Below are 19,954 nucleotides of genomic sequence, written 5' to 3' on the forward strand. Positions count from 1 at the left end.
GCGTTCTCGCCCCTTCAGGCCCGCGGCGCTCGCCGTAGCGCGGCCGTGGGGCGCGGCAAGATGGCGGCGGGGGGCGCGGCGGAGGCACAGGCGCGCTTCGGGCACTCGGTAAAGGGGCTGCTGACCGAGAAGGTGACGAGCTGCGGCACCGACGTGATCGCCCTCACCAAGCAGGTGCTGAAGGGCTCCCGCAGTGCCGAGGTGAGCGGCGGGGAGCGCTGCGGGGCGCCGCAGGACGGGCCGGAGGGGCAGGGCCTGGACGGGCAGGGCCTGGACGGGCCGCTCCCCCCCCCCCCGCTTGGCGGTGCCCCTCAGCGCTTCGTGCCTTCCTCTGCCAGCTGCTGGGCCAGGCCGCCAGGAACATGGTGATGCAAGAGGACGCCATCCTGCACTCTGAGGACGTAAGCTGTGTTTGCTGGGGCAGCCGCGGTTCTTCTCGGGTGGCTGTTGTCGGAGGCATTCATTCTCGGTCTTGTTTTTCACAGAGTTTAAGGAAAATGGCCATAATCACCACGCACCTGCAGTATCAGTAAGTATGGACACCGTGTGCTCTCTGGGAATCTGAGCGGAGCCTTTCATTGCTTTTCCTTCTTTGTAATGTGTGATTCTGTAAGGATTTTGTGGAGGCCTCCATGCAGGCCTGTAGCTGAGCACACCCTGGGGCTGGGATTGTAGAACTGTAGAATCATTTGAGTTGAAAAGGACCCTGAAAGGCCATTTGGTTCTACTCACCTGCACTGAACGGGGACACCTACAGCTCTGCCAGGCACACAGAGCCCCTCCAGCCTGACCTTGGGTGTCTCCAGGAATGGGCTTCTCTGCTTCTCTGGGCAACCTATGCCAATACTTCAGTACCCTCCAGCCCCACCACATCCACTGATGTGGACGAGGCTGTTTTGGGGTGAGAGCTGTGATTTTTGCTTCCTGTGTGCCATGCACTGGGTCTCCTGTATCAGTGTGTGATGCTGAGAGGGAGATGCTTTCTGCTCTGGGCATAATCCAGACATGTTTGAAGGTTTTGGCCTCCTGAGCCCTCAGTCAAATCCCTTATCTTCAGTATTACACAAATGCTGTTGCTGAGATTTTTGGTATTTTTTTTCTAATGCTCTTTCCTCTGCTTTTCTTCTCTAGGCAGGAAGCAATTCAGAAGAAGTGAGTACCCAGCTGAGGAATGCCAGGCCGACATGGGAAGCAGAATGTCAAGGCTGATGGGAAAGGGATGAGTGATTGATAGAATAGGGAGGGGGAGAATGCAACTGGAAATTTTTACAGCTGCTTTTGAAACAGATGCTGGCCCAGCACGATAACGCTTCACTGCTGTGAAGATCAGTACTGTGGAGAGCTGACAATTTGGGTGAAGAGATGATTTATTATTGGGCTGGGGAGATCCAGGGTTTCTTTTTTTTTCTGTAATGTCAGTGTCAGAGCTATTCTGGGTGCTTGAGTGCAGATCTCACTGTGAACCTCTTCTTATTTTGTCCCCAGTGTGGAGCAGTCATCAAACCTGCAGGACCAGCTGAGCCACTTGCTGAAATGAAGCCTAACTGAAGGCACTGGACATCTCCACTGGCACTGAGCCGTCCTTTTCCTTTTGGGCCTGGGGCTCAAACCTGTGTCTGGATGGTGCTGGATGCCAGCTGGGATTCATGCAGAGCGCACATTCCTGAGCATGCAGGCACCTCTCAGGTGCTCCCATCCACATCTCTGTGTGCAGAACACTCTCCCGATTCCCTACATTTAACTGGAACCTTTGCAGAAACTTCACTTCTACAGCAGTTCCTGTGTCCCCTTTTTCCCCATGTGCAGTGTGAGGTGCTCACCCTGTGCCTGTACCTCAGCACCCGTGTTCTTCAGCTGATGGCCCTGTGTTTGAAATGGTTTGTCAGCCCAGGATGCGGCACGTGCTGTTTGTCCAAAGCCTTTTCTCTACATGTCCACAGCAGGATGAGTTTTCTTTCCATCTCTGCCAAGTCATTAGCTGTCTCCTGTAAGGTGGTGGAATACTTACCTAACGAACAGCAACTATCATAGAGCTGGGATTTCCATACAGTGTAATTTCCCCCCTTCCCTGCCCTCCCAGTTAAGTGAAATAGAGCTGAGGGTTTTAAATACAGATACCTGCAGCTTGACACTGGACCTCGTTTACACACAGAGATGATGGGTGCAGGTTATTTAGGGCATGTTAATCAGTGGGAGCTGTGAGTGGCAGTGTGGGCGTAGAGGTGCATCAGCGTGGACTGAGGTGCCTGTCGCAGGGCAGAATTGTAGAGAGCGTGGCTCTGTGCAGGCACTGCTGTCCCTGAGCCAGCTGGACATGGCTTGGCATCCTGCTCTGAGGTTATCTTAACTTTTTGCTAAGCCAGAATTTGGAACGTCATCTCTTTGCCAGCACATCTGCGCTGCTTTCGGCCTTCAGTTGCATTCCAGTTCTGGTTTGCTCCGCCAGTTCTTGATTAAGCAGCCTTGGTAGTGCTGTGTATCTGTCAGATGGGCAAGGTGTCCAGAGGCACGGCCGGGGTGTGGGCAGTGAGGGGCAAAAGAATGTCAGGAGCGGGTGTATTCAGTTCTGCAGTGCTCTGCGCTGAGGACTTAGTGACTGGGCTCCTGTCTGCTTCTCAGGTAGTGAGATGCTATAAATAGTGTGTCTTGTTTTTCTTGAGTCTCTTATCTGGCGCACTTGGAGCACACTGGAAGCACTTGTTTGCCCAAGTGTGCTTTTCATCAGCTGATAGGACAAGTGTGGATCAACCTGCCCCATTCCTGCAGTGTGGTTCTGCTGGTGTGCGGTGCCACGTGGCTCTGCCTTTGCTGCTCTTCCAGAACCACTGCCTGCCTGCCCTCATCTTGCAGCACCCAATCTGTTTCCACTGAGGTGTGCAATGGTACTGTTAGCTTTTCCTCTGCTCAGGCAGGAACACAGCCATGCAGAGTGTGGAGAGCTGCAGTGATTTGCTTTGTTGTTATAAAAGCTTGGTTTTCTACACCATAAGTCTGTAGCCTTTTCGTCTCTCGTGCATGGTTACCTCCATAGCAGGGGTCGTACCCTGCATTGTGTGAGGTGACACATGAACAAGGTGGGTGCCAGGGGATGTTTGTGCCCTGGGGGTTCCTAGTGCTTGGATCAAAGCTGCCCTTTGGAACAGTTTCCCTGGAGCTTATTGAGAATAAAAGAGCTGTCCCAGCCACTACCGTGTTGCAGCTGTGTGTGCTGCCAGTCACCCTGAGCAGCGTGGAACAGCGTGTCCTTGTTGCAGGTCACCTATTCCCTGCTGGAGGTCCCACCTGCAGGGCTTGGAGTAGCACTGGGGCATCACGCTGGGGTCTCCCTGTGTTCGGGGCAAGGAGGAGGCTGAGATGGGGCTGTGCTGTGGGAGGGACGCAGCTGAATGGGAATGGCCGCGGGTACCTGCTGCGAGCAGGGCTGCGTGCCAGGGTTTGAGGCCTGGTGGGAAGTGACCTCAGGCGGAAGCAGAGAGCCGGGGCGGAGTGTGGCTGAGCTGCAGCTGGAAGCAGTAAGGCACAGGGCAGGGTGCTGGGCCCTGTCCTACAGGGGACCTTGTGAGGCACAGTGGACAGAGGATTTGTCCTACAGGGATATCTCTGGCAGGGGTGGGGTTGGGGTGTTTCAACTGGGGTGTTGGTAAGGGGTTCTCTTCTCACTAGGATGTGGGTCTGGGGGGGCTCCTTGGTGCTGCCAGACAGAGGTGGGGGAAGTGTTCTGCTATTTTGAGGAGGGTCTTTGAGAAGGGCCAGGTGTGGTGCCCGTGGCAGCAGCATTGGCACCAGCTCTGTGCTCCTGCTGCTGCAGTGGCTGCCCCGTGCGAGAACTGTGCCACTGAGGACTGCATCTCCCAGGACCAGATCCACCACGAGGTGCAGGTGAGCAGGGGTAGTCGGGAAGGAGTGCTGGGCCAAGGCAGAGCCGGGACAGGGCAAAACTTAATGTGGGATTCTGGTGAGAGTGCTAAGAGCAGCTGGCTGCTGCCTGTGGAGTTTTGGAGCAGCATTTTGCTCATCTTCATGGTGGGGATGGGAAGGGACGAGCAGGTGAAGCTGGGGAAGCTTGGGATGGAGAGACATGTCACGTTACCCAGATTTTTAGCTGCAGAGAGCACTGCTGGCACATGCAAGCTGCATGACTCCACGTTTGCTGTGTGTGGAGGCACCACAATCCAGCCTGCTGTAGTTGGGTGGCTCCTGTTTTTCCGGTGCCAGGATTACTATGGCAGAGAGCTGCAGAAGTCAGAGGATCTGAAAACCAATGCTTGCATCACACCGAACAGGCCTGTTCCCAAGGCGGTGAGAGATGCTCTGCAGCGTGTCCATGAGGAGGTGGTGGCCAGGTGAGCCCTGCATTTCCCCCCCATGCCACCTCCCAGGGACTGCAGCACCCCCCACTCAGCCCCAACCCTCCAGGTATTATGGCTGTGGTCTGATCATCCCTGAGTGCCTGACATCCTGCCGGGTCCTGGACTTGGGCAGTGGCAGTGGCAGGGACTGCTATGTGCTGAGCCAGCTGGTGGGCGAGCAGGGCCACGTCACTGGCATCGACATGACCGAGGCACAGGTATGGCACAGGGCCACCCACGGGGTCAGGTCACCTTGTCTCCACCCTGAGTCCTGCCATGCTCCTTCTTTTCCTCCTCCCAGGTCGAGGTGGCGAAGAAGCACATTGCTTATCACATGGAGAAGTTCGGCTACCAAAAGTCAAATGTGGAATTCCTCCAGGGTTACATGGAGAACCTTGGTGATGTTGGGCTGCCTGATGAGAGCTATGATATTGTTGTGTAGGTACCCTGCAGGGACTGTACTGGATCTGCACCCCCATCTCCAAGGGGTCCATTTTGGGACCAATGCTCTCCGACATCTTTTTCAGTAACATAGACAGTGGGATTGAGTGCACCCTCAGCAAGTCCGCTGGTGACACCAAGCTGAGTGGAGCAGTTGATAAAATAGAAGGAAGGGACATTGTCCAGAATGGTTTTAAACTAAAAGAGTAGAGATTGAAGTGAGATATTAGGAAGAAATCCTTTATTCAGAGGGAGGTGAAGCCCTGGCACTGCTGCCCAGATAGCTGTGGGTGTCCCATCCCTGGAGGCATTCAAGGCCAGGTTGAATGGAGACCTTGGTCCTGACCTGGTGGGAGGAGTGCAGCCCACCAAAGAGGGTTGGAACTGTATGGGCTTTAAGGTCCCCTCCAACCTAAGCCGTTCTATGATTCTATGTACGTTCCTGCTGGGCTGCTCACTTCAACAGCATGTTAGGAAATTAAAAACTAAAGGTAGGATCTAAGCTGTAGCCTGGGAATATGGAATTTCCCTTTTTCATGGTTGAATGTTGCAAGGAGTGATGGACTGTGTGGCAGCTGGTGGTGATGCTGCAAAGAGTCTTTGGTGTCCTCCTCCCAGCTCCAACTGTGTGATCAACCTCGCCCTCGACAAGAGGGCTGTGCTTCGGGAGGCCTACCGTGTGCTGAAGGTGGGGAGCCAGGTGGGGCTGGGTTGGCCCTGCTGCAGGTGCCTGTTTTGTCCCATCACCTCTCATCCACTCCTTACTGCCTTCCAGCCTGGAGGAGAGATGTACTTCAGCGATGTCTATGCCAGCCAGCGCCTGAGTGAGGCTGTGCGGAAGCACAGGGTGCTGTGGGGTGCGTAGGGAGATGCAACACATGGGATGGGCAGCCTTTGGGTCTGATGCGTGTGGTGTCACTGTGCCCATGTCCTCGTGGCAGGAGAGTGTCTGGCAGGAGCCCTGTTCTGGAGAGACTTGTACAGCATTGCCAAGGAGGTGGGTTTCAGCCCTCCATGCCTGGTCACCGCCAGTCCCATCACTATCAGCAACAAGGAGTTGGAGAGAATCACTGGTGAGGGTTCCACCATCTCAATTTGGCCATGAGGATGGCACTGGGACCCCATGTGCAGTGCCTCTCCCTTGCAGGTGATTGCTGCTTCGTCTCTGCCACGTTCCGGCTCTTCAAGGTGCCAGGGAGCAGCCGAGCTGGGCCAGGCCAGGTCATCTACAACGGTGGGATTGTGGGGCACGAGCAAGAGCTGGTGTTTGATGCCAACTTCACCTTCAAGGTATGGGGAGGCACATTTGAGCTCCCGAGGATGACACTATAGAAGGTTCAGGTTGGACATTAGGAAAAGTTTATTTTCAGAAAGAGTGGTGAGGCACTGGAACAGGCTGCCCAGGGAGGTGGTGGGGTCAGTGTCCTTGGAGGTGGAACTGTGAAGATGTGGCAGTGGGGGGAAGTGGTTGGAATGGGTTGATGGTTGGACTGGATGATCTTAGAGGTCTTTTCCAACCTGAATGATGCTAAAATTCCATATAAACCAAGGGAGCTGAAAACAGGGCATGGAGAGGAAGTCAGAGCTGTGCAATGTGTTGGGGTGAAGATGGGAGCAATACATCCCTGGTGCTACACGAGGTGGTTTGCAGCCAGCTTGCTCCCTGTGGGTATATCTCCAGGTTTTGGTCTCTGATCATCATCTCTCTGGGCAGTGGGGGACCCCTGGGCTGCACGTCCCATGCTCCAGCCCCATGATGTTTCCCCCTCCCCAGGAAGGAGAAGTGGTGGATGTGGATGCTGAAATGGCTGCGATATTGCGGAGCTCCAGGTTTGCGGAGGAGTTCCTGATCCGGGCTGGTGGGTCTGATGGTGCTGCACCACCAGGCTGCTGTCATGGGAAGATGAAGGTTGGTAGCTACGTGTTGGGATCAGGGATGGGGACACTGCTGCTGTGTGCTGTCACAGGGATACCCTGAAGTATCAGAGGGTGGTCTCATGACACCAGGAGACCCATGTTCTTCTGGGCCAGGCAGGAGCCTATGGGAGACTGGATGGCACCTGGTGCATGAGTTTGGGCAACTGCAATCCCTTTCAGGGTTGCTGGGGTTTATTTTGCCTCCACAGGGGTTTGCTGGGGCTTGAGAGCCCTTCATCCCCTGCACACGTTTGCGGAGGACACTGTGGCTGTTGGTTGAACCTGCTGCAGGTCTCCATGGGAGATATCCTTCCTCTAGGCAGGTGGCGGCCACCCCCAGCTGCCCCTTTCTGCTGCTGCTGTGAGCTTGACCCTGGCTACCAGCCCTGACCCTGCAGCTCCTTTATCTGCTGGCGGCCTCTCCTTGCCCCTTTGCCTTCCTTTCAGCCTAAGATGGGCCAGCTGGGGCTGTGAAGTGGGGGTCACTGGCAGGCAAAGGAGCCTGCAGTTGCCTGTCCCTGAAACGCAGCCTTGCACTTGAGTCTCTGGTCCCTGTCCAAGCATTTCTCAGATAAAAGCAGAGCAAAAGTCCTGGAGAAGATCACAGCGTCCCCCTTATGGCACGGCAAAGTGGCACGGCTGATCAGCCGTCACCTGTGGGGTTCTGCTGGGGCTGGGAGAAAGCGGTGGGGAACTGCTGCTTCCCCACGGCCTTGACCCCATCCCTTGTTGTTCTCTGCCCTCCAGGAGAAGATCTGTGACCCCTTCCTGCTGCTGCAGCAGCGGGCATCCCCAGCTCGTTCCTGTGGCGCTGCCGGGACCTGCGGGCCGCAGGGCTGCTGCTGAGCGGAGAGCGATGTCCCCACAGCTTTGGGAGCCGGGGGGCCTCGGCTCATTTGTTTTTCATACAAAGAAACGGTTGAGCTGCGTGGCTGAGCTGCGGTGTGCTTTCTTTGCCTGGGGTGAGGGCGGGCAGCACCTCGGGGACCCCCTCGTGCGGGACGTCTCACCGCCCTGCACGGCCACGGGGGGCGCTGCGGACCAGACAGCGGACGTGAGGTCGCATCACATCGAGCACCTGGATCCCCCGACGTTCCCCGTGGGCGCTCAGGAGCCGGGCCGGGCAGCCCCAAATACGGCGAAGGAATCTTTGGGATCCCACAGCTCTCAGCCAACGCTCCTGGGAAGCAAACGGCGCAGCGAGCCGCTCTTCTTGTTATAACCTCCAGCCCCGCCGCCCGCTCCTGGAGCCGGGCTTCAATCCCAGCCCCGCGCGGCGCTGCTGAGGTTTGTTTTTCCCCGCGCTCCACCTGGCGGGGAGCCCCGCGTGCGGCGCTAAGGCCGAGCCCGCAGCTTCGTGCGGGGAAATGCGGCGGCTCTGCAGACCCGGCGCCGTGCCGGCCGTGCCGAGTCCCGCACACGCGAGCCCTGGCGCTCAGCTGCGGCGCCGTCCCGGCCCGATCCCAGCCGTACGGGAGCATCCCCAGCCCGCGTTGTGCCGCGCTCGGCCGGGACGCTCCAAATCCCGTCTGTGCGCGTGTCGGGAGAGACGCTTCTGGCAGCTGAACGGGGCGACCCGCGGGCCTGGGGATGTTCGAGAGACGTGGAGATGTGAGCATCGCGGCACCGGCTCGGCTGGGAGAGGCCGCCGAGCACAACTAACGCCCGCTGCGCGCTCAGCTCCCCGCGGAACAGGCGGCGCGTGGCCGCCAGGGGGCGCTGCGTGACCGCTGAGCGGAGAGAGACGGCGGTGGAGCGGAGCCGGGCCGGGGGGAGCTGCAGGGTGTGGGGCGGCGGGCGGGCGGGAGGACCGGGGCGAGCGGGTCCGTCCCGTGCTGTTCTGCCCGTTCCGTCCCGTTCCATCCCGTTCCTTCCCGTCCCGTTTGTCCCCCCGCCGCGCGCGGCACGCGCCGGTCCCGGCCCGCCGGCCGCTGTGCGCCTCCATTGGTCGCGCCCCTCCGAGGCTCCGCCCCTCCGCCCCTCGACCGCGCCGCTATTGGCCGCCTCCTCGCGGCCGGCTCCGCCCCCCGCCTCCCGCCGTACACACCGGAGTCACGCGCCCCCCGGGCCGAGGCCGCGGCAGAGGCCGGCTGCGGAGGGCCGGGCCGAGGCCACGCCCCCCCCGGTCCGCTCGCGGGCGGCCATTGGCCGAGCGCGGCTGAGGCCCCGCCCCCGCGCGGCGGGCGGGGAGGGGGCGGGCGGGGGCAGCGGCTTGAGGCGGCGCTCGGCTCGGCCCGGCCCGGCAGTCACCGCCCGTCGGGTCCCGCGGGCAGCCGTGCCCGCCGCCTCGCCCGCCGCCACCGCGCCCGCCGCCACCGCCGCCGCCGCGGGGGGACCGGGGCTCGCCGCAGGCGCCGAGCGGCGATGCGGGGCCGCGGCGGCGCCGAGCCCTGACTAAAGATGGCCGCGCTGCCCGGTGGGAACATGGCGGGGGGCGGCCGGGGGGCGCGGGTGGAGCCGCCGTTGCTGCTGCTGCTGCTGCTGCTCGCCGCCTGCCTCGGCCGCCGGACCCCGGCCGCCCACGCCGCCGCGCCGCCCGCCGCCTCCGTCCCCTCTGCGGAGGAGACGGTGATCATCGGCCTGCGGCTGGAGGACACGGACGACGTCTCCTTCATGGAGGGGGGAGCGCTGCGGGTGAGCGAGCGGACGCGGGTGAAGCTGCGGGTCTACGGGCAGAACATCAACAACGAGACGTGGTCGCGCATCGCCTTCACGGAGCACGAGCGGCGGCGGGGCGGGCGGGCGGCGGCGGGGACGGCGGGGCGCGGCGGCGGCGGAGGCGGCGGCGGTTCGGCGGGAGGCGGCGGCGGAGCCCCGCAGCGCTGCGGCATCCGCACGTCGGACATCATCATCCTGCCGCACATCGTGCTCAACCGCCGCACCTCCGGCATCATCGAGATCGAGATCAAGCCGCTGCGCAAGACGGAGAAGAGCAAGTCCTACTACCTGTGCACCTCCGTCTCCGCCGCCGCCCTCGGGCCCGGGGCCGCCGGGAGGATGGTGGACGCCGAGGGGCGGGACGGGCCCCCGCCGTGGGGAGAGACCACCTGGATCTACCACGACGGGGAGGACACCAAGATGATCGTGGGCGAGGAGAAGAAGTTCCTGCTGCCCTTCTGGCTGCAGGTGATCTTCATCTCGCTGCTGCTCTGCCTCTCGGGCATGTTCAGCGGCCTCAACCTGGGCCTGATGGCCCTGGACCCCATGGAGCTGCGCATCGTGCAGAACTGCGGCACCGACAAGGAGAAGAACTACGCCAAGCGCATCGAGCCCGTGCGCCGCCAGGGCAACTACCTGCTGTGCTCCCTCCTGCTGGGCAACGTCCTGGTCAACACCACGCTGACCATCCTGCTGGACGACATCGCTGGCTCCGGGCTGGTGGCCGTGGTGGTCTCCACCATCGGTATCGTCATCTTCGGCGAGATCGTGCCGCAGGCCATTTGCTCTCGGCACGGCCTGGCCGTGGGCGCCAACACCATCTTCCTCACCAAGTTTTTCATGATGATGACCTTCCCGGCCTCCTACCCAGTCAGCAAGCTGCTGGACTGCGTGCTGGGCCAGGAGATCGGTACGGTCTACAACCGTGAGAAGTTGCTGGAGATGCTGCGGGTCACCGACCCTTACAACGACCTGGTCAAGGAGGAGCTCAACATCATACAGGGAGCCCTGGAGCTGCGCACCAAGACGGTCGAGGACGTGATGACTCCGCTCCGAGACTGCTTCATGATTGCCGCCGAGGCCGTGCTGGACTTCAACACCATGTCTGAGATCATGGAGAGCGGCTACACCCGCATCCCCGTTTTTGAGGGTGACCGGTCCAACATTGTGGACCTGCTCTTCGTCAAGGACCTGGCTTTCGTGGACCCTGACGACTGCACTCTGCTCAAGACCATCACCCGCTTCTACAACCACCCGCTGCACTTCGTCTTCAACGACACCAAGCTGGACGCCATGCTGGAGGAGTTCAAGAAAGGTGAGCTCGCGGCCGGGCGGGAGGTGTGAGTGCTGCAGGGAGCTCCGAGGTGTGCATGGGGGGCAACGAGGGGCCGCGCTTCTGGCATCGGCCGGTTTCCTGATCCAGAAAGCTGATCCGGGGCTGGACGGTGGTTTGTGCCCCCGGCTTCTTTCCCCCGCTTCTGGGATGTGTGTGTGGGCACTGTGCCAGGCACGTTTTTTTTTCCACTCGTCTGCCCATCGTGGCAGGAATTGCTGACGTGAATCTGCAGCCGTTGCTCGGCCGCATCTCTCCGTGCTTTTTCAGCTGGCCGGGCAGGAGGAGCGGGTGGGCTGCTGGTGCAGGTCGCTCCTCTCCTTCCTGCTCATCGCACACACGTGCTGAGATAAACACGGCGGTCCCATTCCATTCATTGGCTCGGCTGGCCGCCTTCAGCCCTGCGGTTGTGTTCCTGTTATGGTGATTGATGCTTTGATCCGGTGACTCAGACGGTGTTGGAGCTTTGCGGTGTATTTGAGTGCGCCTGTTTGTGCTGCACTTCGGGTCCTGGGCTTTCTTACCGAGGTCGTCCCTTACCCTGAGAGCCACACTCAGCCGGGCGAACACATCAGCCTTTCCGCATCTCTGCTATAGCATCTGTATTTGTAGCTTCACAACAGGGCCGAGTCTTTCCATTCTAATTGCAGCGAGTGCTGGCTTGGCAGATCTCTTAATTGTTATGAAGTTTTGTTTGTGAAAAAATAGAAAAACACTTCTTCACAGTTCGGAACCTGCAGCTCTCCGCAAGCCCAAAAGTGCTGCAGGCTGCATGCCCTGTGCAGGAAAGTGCTTGAAAACAAGCAGGTAGATTTGAAACAGATGGGATGTCTGCAGACTCCCATGCTGGATGACGAGAGGTGAGGTGAGCTCAGAGCATTGCGCTGTTGAGCAGTTTGGCTCTTGGGAAGCGATCCAGATAGCTGCATTGGCACCACAGTGAGGCTAATGGGGAACATCTGAATTTGCCTTGTATCAAACTCAGGAGTTACCTGGAAGAGAGCTCCGTAAATTTAGTAAATGGTCTTTCTAGTTAATAAATTGCAATGTTCACCTACGTTTCCAGGTGCTGTTTGGTCCATGCACCGGGCTGTGACAGTACAGGGTTTGGTCTGTTCCCTCCTTCTTAACCCAGGGTGGGCGATTTCAGGGTTATGCTGTTGGTTTCCTCTTTTTTCCTTTCGCTCTCAGAGATGGAAGTCAAATGTACCGCATTTTGCAGAGCAGAACTGCAGTTCTGTTTACCTCCTCCTGCCTCAGTGTAATGGTGGGGAAATCCTACTCTGCTTCGGAGCTGTTAAGTGGGAAAGGTGGGAGAGCCTGGACTGTGGTTTCAGTGCTGCAGAATCTGGGATCTGGGAACCTCAGTTACGTCACCTAACTGCTGGCTGGTGAAGTGGGTTTTGCTGTCTGTGTGGTCATGGTGCTTGTTCCCCTCTGTTTCTCTGACTCCAGACAGCACGATGTGGTTCTGAGTCTGTAGCCAGGCTTAGTGCGTCTGAAGAAATGGATGTTACACAGGAGGATACTTTATTCCCTGGCTGAGGGAGGTGAAGTACACCTGTGTGTTAGTCCTTTTATTTGATAGCAGGCAGAACCAGGTAAGCATTTCAATCCTGGAATTGTGGCAGAGCCAGATATGCCTCCTTTTCTTTTCTGCAATTTGTGATTAAAACAGGCTTTGTAATTCCCCTGGGCTGCTGGGAGATACGGACCAGAGGATGCTCATACTGACAGCCAGTGAGCCTCCCCTGCTGCACCAGGATGCTTCCCAACAGCTCAGGCTTAGGACAGCTTACCAATGCACGTGCCCCCCTGCGTTCTGTGGTTCTGGTTTAATTCAGGGTACTTCGATCCTACCCAGCCTTTACTCCCCAGCAGTTATGCTGGTGGGTCTGCATCGACAAGCCCTGGGGTTAGGACGAGCTCTGTCTTAACTGGTTTCTCTTTAAACAAACAGATACGGTGGAAATAAATGGCTTCCTTTGTCCTTTGAAATAATGTAAATAACTGATAGCTTGCTTGATCTGGCATAGCGCAGTGTCTTTTGCAAGAGTTCTTCAAACTTTCTTCTTTGTAGCAACCTTGCCAAATTCCCATGAGAATGTACAAATTAAGGGTGAGAATCAAATTGCACGTTGCTCTCTGGTACAACGTTGGAAATAAATAAGCTTACAGTTCTTAATTGCCCCTTTCCCACCACACTGACCTTCCACTGCCTGCTTCAAAGCCTTGGGTGCTGCCCAAAGGGCCTTTGCTGCTGTCAGAGCAGCGGGAAGCTCGTGGGACGGTGCTGCTGTCACTGAAATGCTTCAGTCTGATCAAGGGAAGAGGCTTTTCTTAAAGAAGCTTGGAAATGAGCTGAGTGGGTGGGGTTTTGAAGTGCACTTTTTGGGCAGGAACAAAATATTTTTAACCCAAACATAGGATGGAGGCTCACAAGGAGGAGGTGAAGAGCCAAGCACGGCGGGATAGATGTCCTTATGCTGTTGGAGGATGGAGCTGGTAATTCCGTGCTTATCCTGGTGCTTGGGCAGGCCAGAAGGAGGGTTTGGTGCCGAGCCTGTTCTTCATGTTCTTTGCCCACAACTGCAAAATGAATATATGTTTCACTTCTACGCTGCCAGGCAAGAAACTTAATTTTGAGAGAGCCGCAGCACGTTCTCATTCCCTTGCTGCTCTAATCTCTTGAAGTATGAATAAACGTGACTTCTGAAGCAGTCTGCAGAAACGCTTTTCTTCTAGAAAGCATTGCTCATTTTAAAATAAATAAAAAGCTGTTGAAAGTGGAGCAGTTTTCTATTCCTGTTGACAGACCTCGAACCCCTACCAGCACTGCCAAGTGCGTCTGCCAGCGAGCTGTGCAGGCTGCGTGTACTGCTTGACTCTGACCCGTTCGGCTCCAGCTTAATGCAAGGAAGTACAAGGTACCCTTTCCCTTAGGCAAGGGCATGCAGTGAGCAAAGTCAGGCAGTTCAAAGATGCATCTCGGTCTGCCATCATCTCCAGGATCAGTCAGTACCCAGCTCCTAAGGTGCAGCCAGGAGTGTATGAACAAGGGAGTCATTTTTGGAAAGAAGCTATGGGCTATCTGCATTGCTCTCCTTCCCTGCTGATCGGTGTCTGGGCTTTTTTTTCCCCTTTTGACAGTTTTCCTAGGGTTCTGTTCAAATGCTTGTTGGCACTTGCTCGTAGTGTTTTTCACTGGCAGATCTCTGCGTGTGTGATCCCAAATCCAAAGCGTTCTATTTCTAGCTCCCTGCATGCCACAGCTACAAGAATTCAGCTTGAAAAGCCCTGTGCTCTAATACTAATATTTTAAGATTGGCCCACTTTTTACAAGCCGTTGTACAGCTGCTCTCCTGGTGGCCTGGACAGCTTCAACATACAACAGTTTCTCAGCCATGCTCCTCCTTATCTGCCCTTGCAGATCTGGGGACTTGGAGCTGTGTGTTTTGATTTCATTTATCTGCCTCTGCTATTAGGTTATAATAAAAGATTGGAGTTAATAACCCATTACAAAGAAGTCGTGGTGACTGTGCAGCAGTTCTGAGCTCTTATTTTCTGAATCACATGGCAACCTTGAGGAAATTCCTAGATTCCTTATTAAAATTATTACCAACTGGACCATAAAAGATTTTTCTTCCCTAAAACCTTGTCAGATTTACTTGATGATCTTTTCTTCATGTTCTGTTGATCTTGTATCATCTGTTTGCTTTAATAGTGTGCGTGTTTAGTGTGGACACAGGACCTTGCCTGTTTCTTTTTCAGCTCCTACCCTGCTCCTAGGAAAGCCATGGGAACCAGAAACATAAAACCCTTACTTTTAATGGGAACAGAGGGGAATGCCCAGACATATTTACTCCTCTTTTGAGTACACAGATGATCATTTTGTCAGCAAGTGAGACAGCGAGCAACTGGTAGCCCAGAGACCCAAAGCTCAGCGCTGCTGCTGTTCTGATCTGAGTTCTTTCTGCTGAAGGTCACTTACCTTTCTGGTACTTGTCAAACCTGCATTTTTAGGTGGTTGCTTTTCTGGTCCCTTTTGAGTTTTATGGGTTTCCATCCTGATGAGTCCAGGCTTCCCGTAAGTGTCAGCGGTTTACCATGATACATAACATTTATGTCACAGACCTGAATTGTTTTCTGCCTCATCTAACAGGTTGTTTGTCCCTGAAGCTGTTTCTCTGTTTAAGGCTGTGACTGCAGCACTACCAGAGACTGGAAGAAAGTAAATAAATCCCTTCCGGAATTATCTAAGATATGTAAGACACCTCTTGGAAAACAATATAGTTTTCATGGTTGCTTGGCTAACAAAAGCCATCTCCTCTGATCCTTCTGGGAGAATTCACGTGAAGGGAAGGACTTTGAGGTCCAGGGTGGAGACTTCATGTGTGGTGAGGACTGGGGAGCTGTAGGTGGGAAAGAATTTGCCCACCAAGATCCAGAGGACTTAGCCTGATGTGCATGCAGATTTGTTCCCTGAGCAGAGATTGCATGTGGGGGTGGGGGCTGCCATGTGACAGAGGCTTCTTGGCTGCCTGACAGCGTGGCACCCACAGGGTCAGAGCTGCCAGGAGCTCTGCTGCCCTTGCAGAATGCTGGGGGTGTGTGCCTGCGGCGCTGCCAAGGGCAGATGTGGGCTGCTGCAGGCGGCCATCCTGTTGGCATGTGGAGAGGGGGATGTTGAGATCAGCCCCTATTCCTCTTGGGGTCCCAGCTGCTACACTTTGTTAGAGCCCAGGAGAAGAAGAGCAGTAGAGGTTTGAATCTGACATTTGTGCTGGGAATGATTCTTGATTGCTTTCTAATTATTAAGATCTCCTGTTGCTCAGCAAAGACAAGATGATGCTGTTTTCTCCACAACATTTGCCAAGTTAGCAGACTCCTTTCTGCTCTAAAACTAATCCCGCAAGGGAACCAGGCTCCTTTCTGCCTTCTCTTTGTCTGTAAATGTTATCTGCCACGGGAAGAGATGTAAACTTCAGCTGTATAGACAGCTGCATTTAGTGGCAATTTTGAAGCAGAATGGAGAGGAAGGGCCTAAACTTACGAGCAAGCTCAGCAGTGCAGCTAAATGGTTGGGCAGTGCAACCATCTCTCACCAAGCTATGGTTCAGGAACTTCTGAAACCATATAGGTTGCCTTTGATAAGTGGCCTACAGGTTTGCTCCTTTCTGTGAGTGAGTCTAATCAACATGGAAGCTTTGTTAGCTTTTGTGTGTAGGTGATCAGTAATAGTGTGGTATCTTCCATCAGTTGCTTTGTAACATGAGTGGCAGAAGGAGATGGATCTAAAGGTTGCGTTTCTGATTGTGATCTCTGGAAGATGCTAAACTAGGAATGAAATGCTATTGTGGTTTTGCTGTTCAGTCAAAGGTCAGAATACTACAATGGAAGATATCTGTACAACTATTATTTGACACTAAAGTATCATAGAGTAGCTTGAGTTGGAATGGACCTTGAAGATCATCCCATCCCCCACTAGGTCAGGCTGCTCAGGGCCCAGTATGAAAGCATTATAATGCAGTTTTTAATTATGTGGTTATTGTGTGTTCAAGATCTCTGGGTAGCCATGTGATGGAAGAAGTGAATCTGAGATATTCAGATATTTGGCGCGCTGTAATATTGCTCAAGCTGGTTTTAGAGGAAAGGAAGGAGCTGGCCAGCTCACATTTCATAGACGTTCAGTGCCCCAGTCCCCTTCCTTCTCTGTTGAAGGAATCAAACACTATAGTGCTTGGGATTATGATCAAGGTTTTTAGGGCACTTAGCTTGTAGCATCACTGACACTCAACTGGAAAGAGGAATAGTGTCATATTTTGTCTTGCTCACTTGAAGAGCAGGCATAGTACAGAGGAGTGAAGAAACGGAGAATTTGAAGGCCTGTTTTTAGGCACTTTGTAGTGTATGCTTAATATTAAGAGTCATAAGTCAGTTTTATAGCTGCTTCAGTACTATAAAGTGGCCTAGAATGGAGTGTCTGAGCAGTGTGTTGAATGGGTCTTTTTCCATTAATACTTAAGAAGAACTCTCATTTTCATTAGCTGATGTGCCTCTGTAGAGCTGTAGTGTATTTGTCAGTCTGAGTGAACCAATTGCACTTCTAGTACCAAGTCCTTTACGGTTTGACTCATGGAGCTTATAAAACACAGACTCACTGCAAACTCCTCTGAACCACTCTGGTGAGGTTCACCCTGGCAAGATACTAAAATACTGCCTAGTAGCTACACGTGGAAGTGCAACTACTTGGTGCTAATGAGCTACAACACATGGCAAAAAAAATACCTGATCAGCAAGTTGATCTAACCTGTGTGTCCTGCGAAGGTCACAGAGTCCTTTCAAGACCATCCAGTGATGGATTTTTGTTTCACTTTTTCTGTGGTTATGCTGATAAAGTGAGATCTGTCAGTAACTTCTGATGGAATCCACCTCTTTCCTTTGGCCTAGGAACCAACATGGCCCAATACGTGCTGGCAGAAGAAGCTCTGCTGAGTCTAGGTTAAAATGATGTTGCAAGATCAGAGCACAGAGGGTAGAGAGATCTGTTTCTTAGAGCAAAGCGCACAGAGCTTAGAGAGCAGCTTCATGCTGCATATACCTGGCGCGCAATGGCTGGGTCAGTTTGTCTTTCCATTCCTGGTCCCAGTAATGCAGAGGCTTTGTTTCTTCCAAACTTGTCTCTACTAACTCTTTTCAATCTTCCATTACTTAAAAATACTCTCTGTTAATGGTTCTGTCTGTATAACTTCGCTCTGGAGGGTCGTGAGTAGTGGCCCTTGGAGACCTTTGAGCCATTGTTCTTCTGTTTTGTGTTAAAACTGCCTCTCAGCATTGCAGAATTCTGGTAGACAGCCAGTTTTCACTGAACAGAAGAGTGATTTTCAGGATTTGCTACACTTCTGTGTTGTCTATGGTATATACATCGAAAGGGCCACCTGTCTTTGGTAGTTGTGTTGGCATTGTGCACAACCTTTAAATGCAAGAGGTGGGTGACTGGGTCAGATGGCGTGTTGCAAATTAGGGTTCTCACATGGGTGTTTGTGGTTATTTTTGTAATCTAGAGACATGAATCAATCTTGCTCTTTACCTATTAGTGATGGTATCAGCTTGAGAGTTCTAGTAAACAAATTCTAGAAAAGCAACTTGTCTTGTAATTGAGTTGTTTTCAAGTTGCCAAAGCCTTAAACTGGACAGAAACCTCAGAGCTAAAAGCTCATGTGAGTGGGACTTGTCTCTGCATCAAACAGTATTCCTTGTAAACAAAGTTAGGTACAGTAATTTCAGTGTTTAAACATGAAGCAACAGCCCTTCTCATCAAGGAATTGTAATTTGGAGGGTAGAGCAAGTGCGGTGCCTGTCAATCTGGGAACTGCAACCTGGTGATTACTGGGGCCTCAAGAGTTATAAGTTAATGTGATTCTGCCGCAGTTACTAATTAACCAAGCAAGAGCTTTGCTCCAGCCGACAGAGCTGGGGCCAGGAGATGAGCGCATACATTTAGTATGAAAGATCTGTATAGTTTTGTTCTGTGTGATGCTTTCCGTTGGGATTGCACCATCCTCTTGCTGGCAGTCCTAAAGGGATAACGCTTCAAATGAGAGTGATGTTGTAAGGCTGTCCCTGTGGGGTGAGCCATGTCATTGAGAATGGCTTCTTACTCAGTTGAGGATCTCTTCTGCAAGAAGCCTGAATGAAAGTTGTTCTTTTATAGTGAGCTTTTATGGTGGTATAATCTCTTAAGTGATACAACAGAGTCATCCATGGCTGTTGACCATTATGGAGTGGAGATGAAGCAGGCTTCTTTACCTACTTGTCCACGGTAATCAGAGCAACAAAATGCTGACTCTGCCTCCGAGTTGGTTGCTCTGCTACCAGCAAACAGTTTTAAGAAGGATCTTGCCATTTCTGGTTTCCTTCCAGCACTCCACCTCCTGCTTTCGGAAGATCGTCCTGCCTGCCCTTTGCACTATGGGGTTCAAAGTGCAGCCTTGCTGAGCAGGAGCCTGCAGGCCCCCCTCCTGGGCGGCAGTTACGTGAGGACAGGGGTGAGCAGGTGCCCACTTTTATTGCTTGCGGATTGCTTGTCAGCATATTCTGGTTTCCTACAACAACAAAAAAAAGGAAGACAACCTTCTGCCGGTGTGAACTTGTTCTTGATAAAAAATTATATCTGGCACCAAGAGTAGGTGTGGCTGTAGGTTTTAGGCAAGCTGCAGGCTTAGTTCTTCCTATCTAGGCTGGGACATCTTTCCATTTGAAGCAAGTACAGCTCTTACAGTTACAATTCCCATACACAGCAAGTGCAGACAAGGGCCCTAATTTAGTATTACAGGGCACCTGGTAAGAGGTTTCAGTTAAATGCTGTCCTGCTGCAGTAGGGCTGAGCTGTGAATTATCCAGTAACACTGACTTGAGTGCCAAGGGACAGCACTAAGCTGGTTTTGCTTCAGAATGGATAAATTAGCGTGACACGTTTTTGCTGTGTGAATTCATGTTTTTCACTCATGTATAACTGAGATACATGTGTAGAAAATAAAAGCTGAAAGCAGAAGTTTTTAGTGTTGTGATGGAGTGAGGGTTGTAGGCCCATGTTGGATGAAGATTTCTGGAGTAGGTCTTGTTGTCCAACAAGAGAGGAGAGGAGTAAGGGATGCCCCACCACAGGGTAAGGTGGCTCCCAGTATGGGCTGCTTTACTCTATGACTGTGACTTGGCCTTAGATGTGTGCTGGTTCCCTGCCCTCACTGGAATAACTTTTATCTTCTCCTCGGTATTCCAGTTTGCCTGGAGCCTTTTGGGGTGGTTAAGGCACAGCTACATTCGAGGACTTCATCATCTGCACTGGGAGCACTTTTTTCTTCATAGCTCAAGCACTTCTCCAACACAAAGTGAATGGGATTTCTCTAAGAAAAATAAAAACCCCTTTGAAAATCATTATTTTTCTCTCTCATTGAAAATCCCATACAGTGTGCTTTAGACTTAACATCAGCTACTAAATGGTTGCTTGCAATGACAAGCCCAAAAACCTCCTTGTTTCATATGTTTGCATGTGACCCTTACAGAGGTCATAGCAACCTTCAAGTTTTGTTCCTTTTCCATATGATAAAGTCAGCCTCTCTGTCATAACCAGGACCGACAGTTTTGTAGCTCTGTCTGTTCAGCTCAAAAGGCCTGAGGGGGGTTATGATCGCTAATGTGGAACTGCTTTGCCAGTAGCTTACTGGTTTAATCCAGCTCATGCTGTACTGACTGA

At 53.7% G+C, this 19,954-nt stretch overlaps 3 protein-coding genes across 6 annotated transcripts in view; all 3 read left to right on the top strand.

Annotated features, from left to right (window-relative positions):
• The first annotated feature begins 11 nt into the window (after positions 1-11).
• Positions 12-2,983, top strand: BORCS7 (BLOC-1 related complex subunit 7). Of its 2 annotated transcripts, XM_072340467.1 has the most exons (5): positions 20-201; positions 339-401; positions 486-529; positions 1,132-1,152; positions 1,486-2,983. In XM_072340467.1, exons 1-5 carry the CDS (start codon positions 61-63, stop codon positions 1,535-1,537), a joined length of 321 nt encoding a protein of 106 aa, XP_072196568.1. In that variant the 5' UTR covers positions 20-60; the 3' UTR covers positions 1,538-2,983. The 2 variants fall into 2 exon arrangements, with proteins under 2 accessions (XP_072196567.1, XP_072196568.1); XM_072340466.1 differs by having other exon boundaries at positions 12-201; positions 339-529.
• A 403-nt stretch (positions 2,984-3,386) lies between these two features.
• On the top strand, positions 3,387-7,635 carry AS3MT (arsenite methyltransferase). Of its 2 annotated transcripts, none has more exons than XM_072340451.1 (11): positions 3,387-3,512; positions 3,787-3,879; positions 4,216-4,343; positions 4,417-4,567; positions 4,651-4,787; positions 5,409-5,478; positions 5,566-5,647; positions 5,732-5,863; positions 5,938-6,080; positions 6,565-6,699; positions 7,455-7,620. In XM_072340451.1, exons 1-11 carry the CDS (start codon positions 3,387-3,389, stop codon positions 7,551-7,553), a joined length of 1,296 nt encoding a protein of 431 aa, XP_072196552.1. In that variant the 3' UTR covers positions 7,554-7,620. The 2 variants fall into 2 exon arrangements, with proteins under 2 accessions (XP_072196552.1, XP_072196553.1); XM_072340452.1 differs by having other exon boundaries at positions 3,478-3,512; positions 3,809-3,879; positions 7,455-7,635.
• Positions 7,636-9,048: 1,413 nt separating this feature from the next.
• Positions 9,049-19,954, top strand: part of CNNM2 (cyclin and CBS domain divalent metal cation transport mediator 2) — a 98,214-nt gene continuing 87,308 nt past the window's right edge. For both annotated transcript variants that reach the window (XM_072339766.1, XM_072339767.1), the window contains exon 1: positions 9,049-10,680. In XM_072339766.1, the coding sequence (XP_072195867.1) occupies positions 9,108-10,680 (1,573 nt within the window). In that variant the 5' untranslated portion in view covers positions 9,049-9,107. The remainder of the gene's footprint in view (positions 10,681-19,954) is intronic.

The sequence above is a fragment of the Excalfactoria chinensis genome, chromosome 6 (genome assembly GCF_039878825.1).
Source record: "Excalfactoria chinensis isolate bCotChi1 chromosome 6, bCotChi1.hap2, whole genome shotgun sequence".
Lineage (NCBI taxonomy): Eukaryota > Metazoa > Chordata > Aves > Galliformes > Phasianidae > Excalfactoria > Excalfactoria chinensis.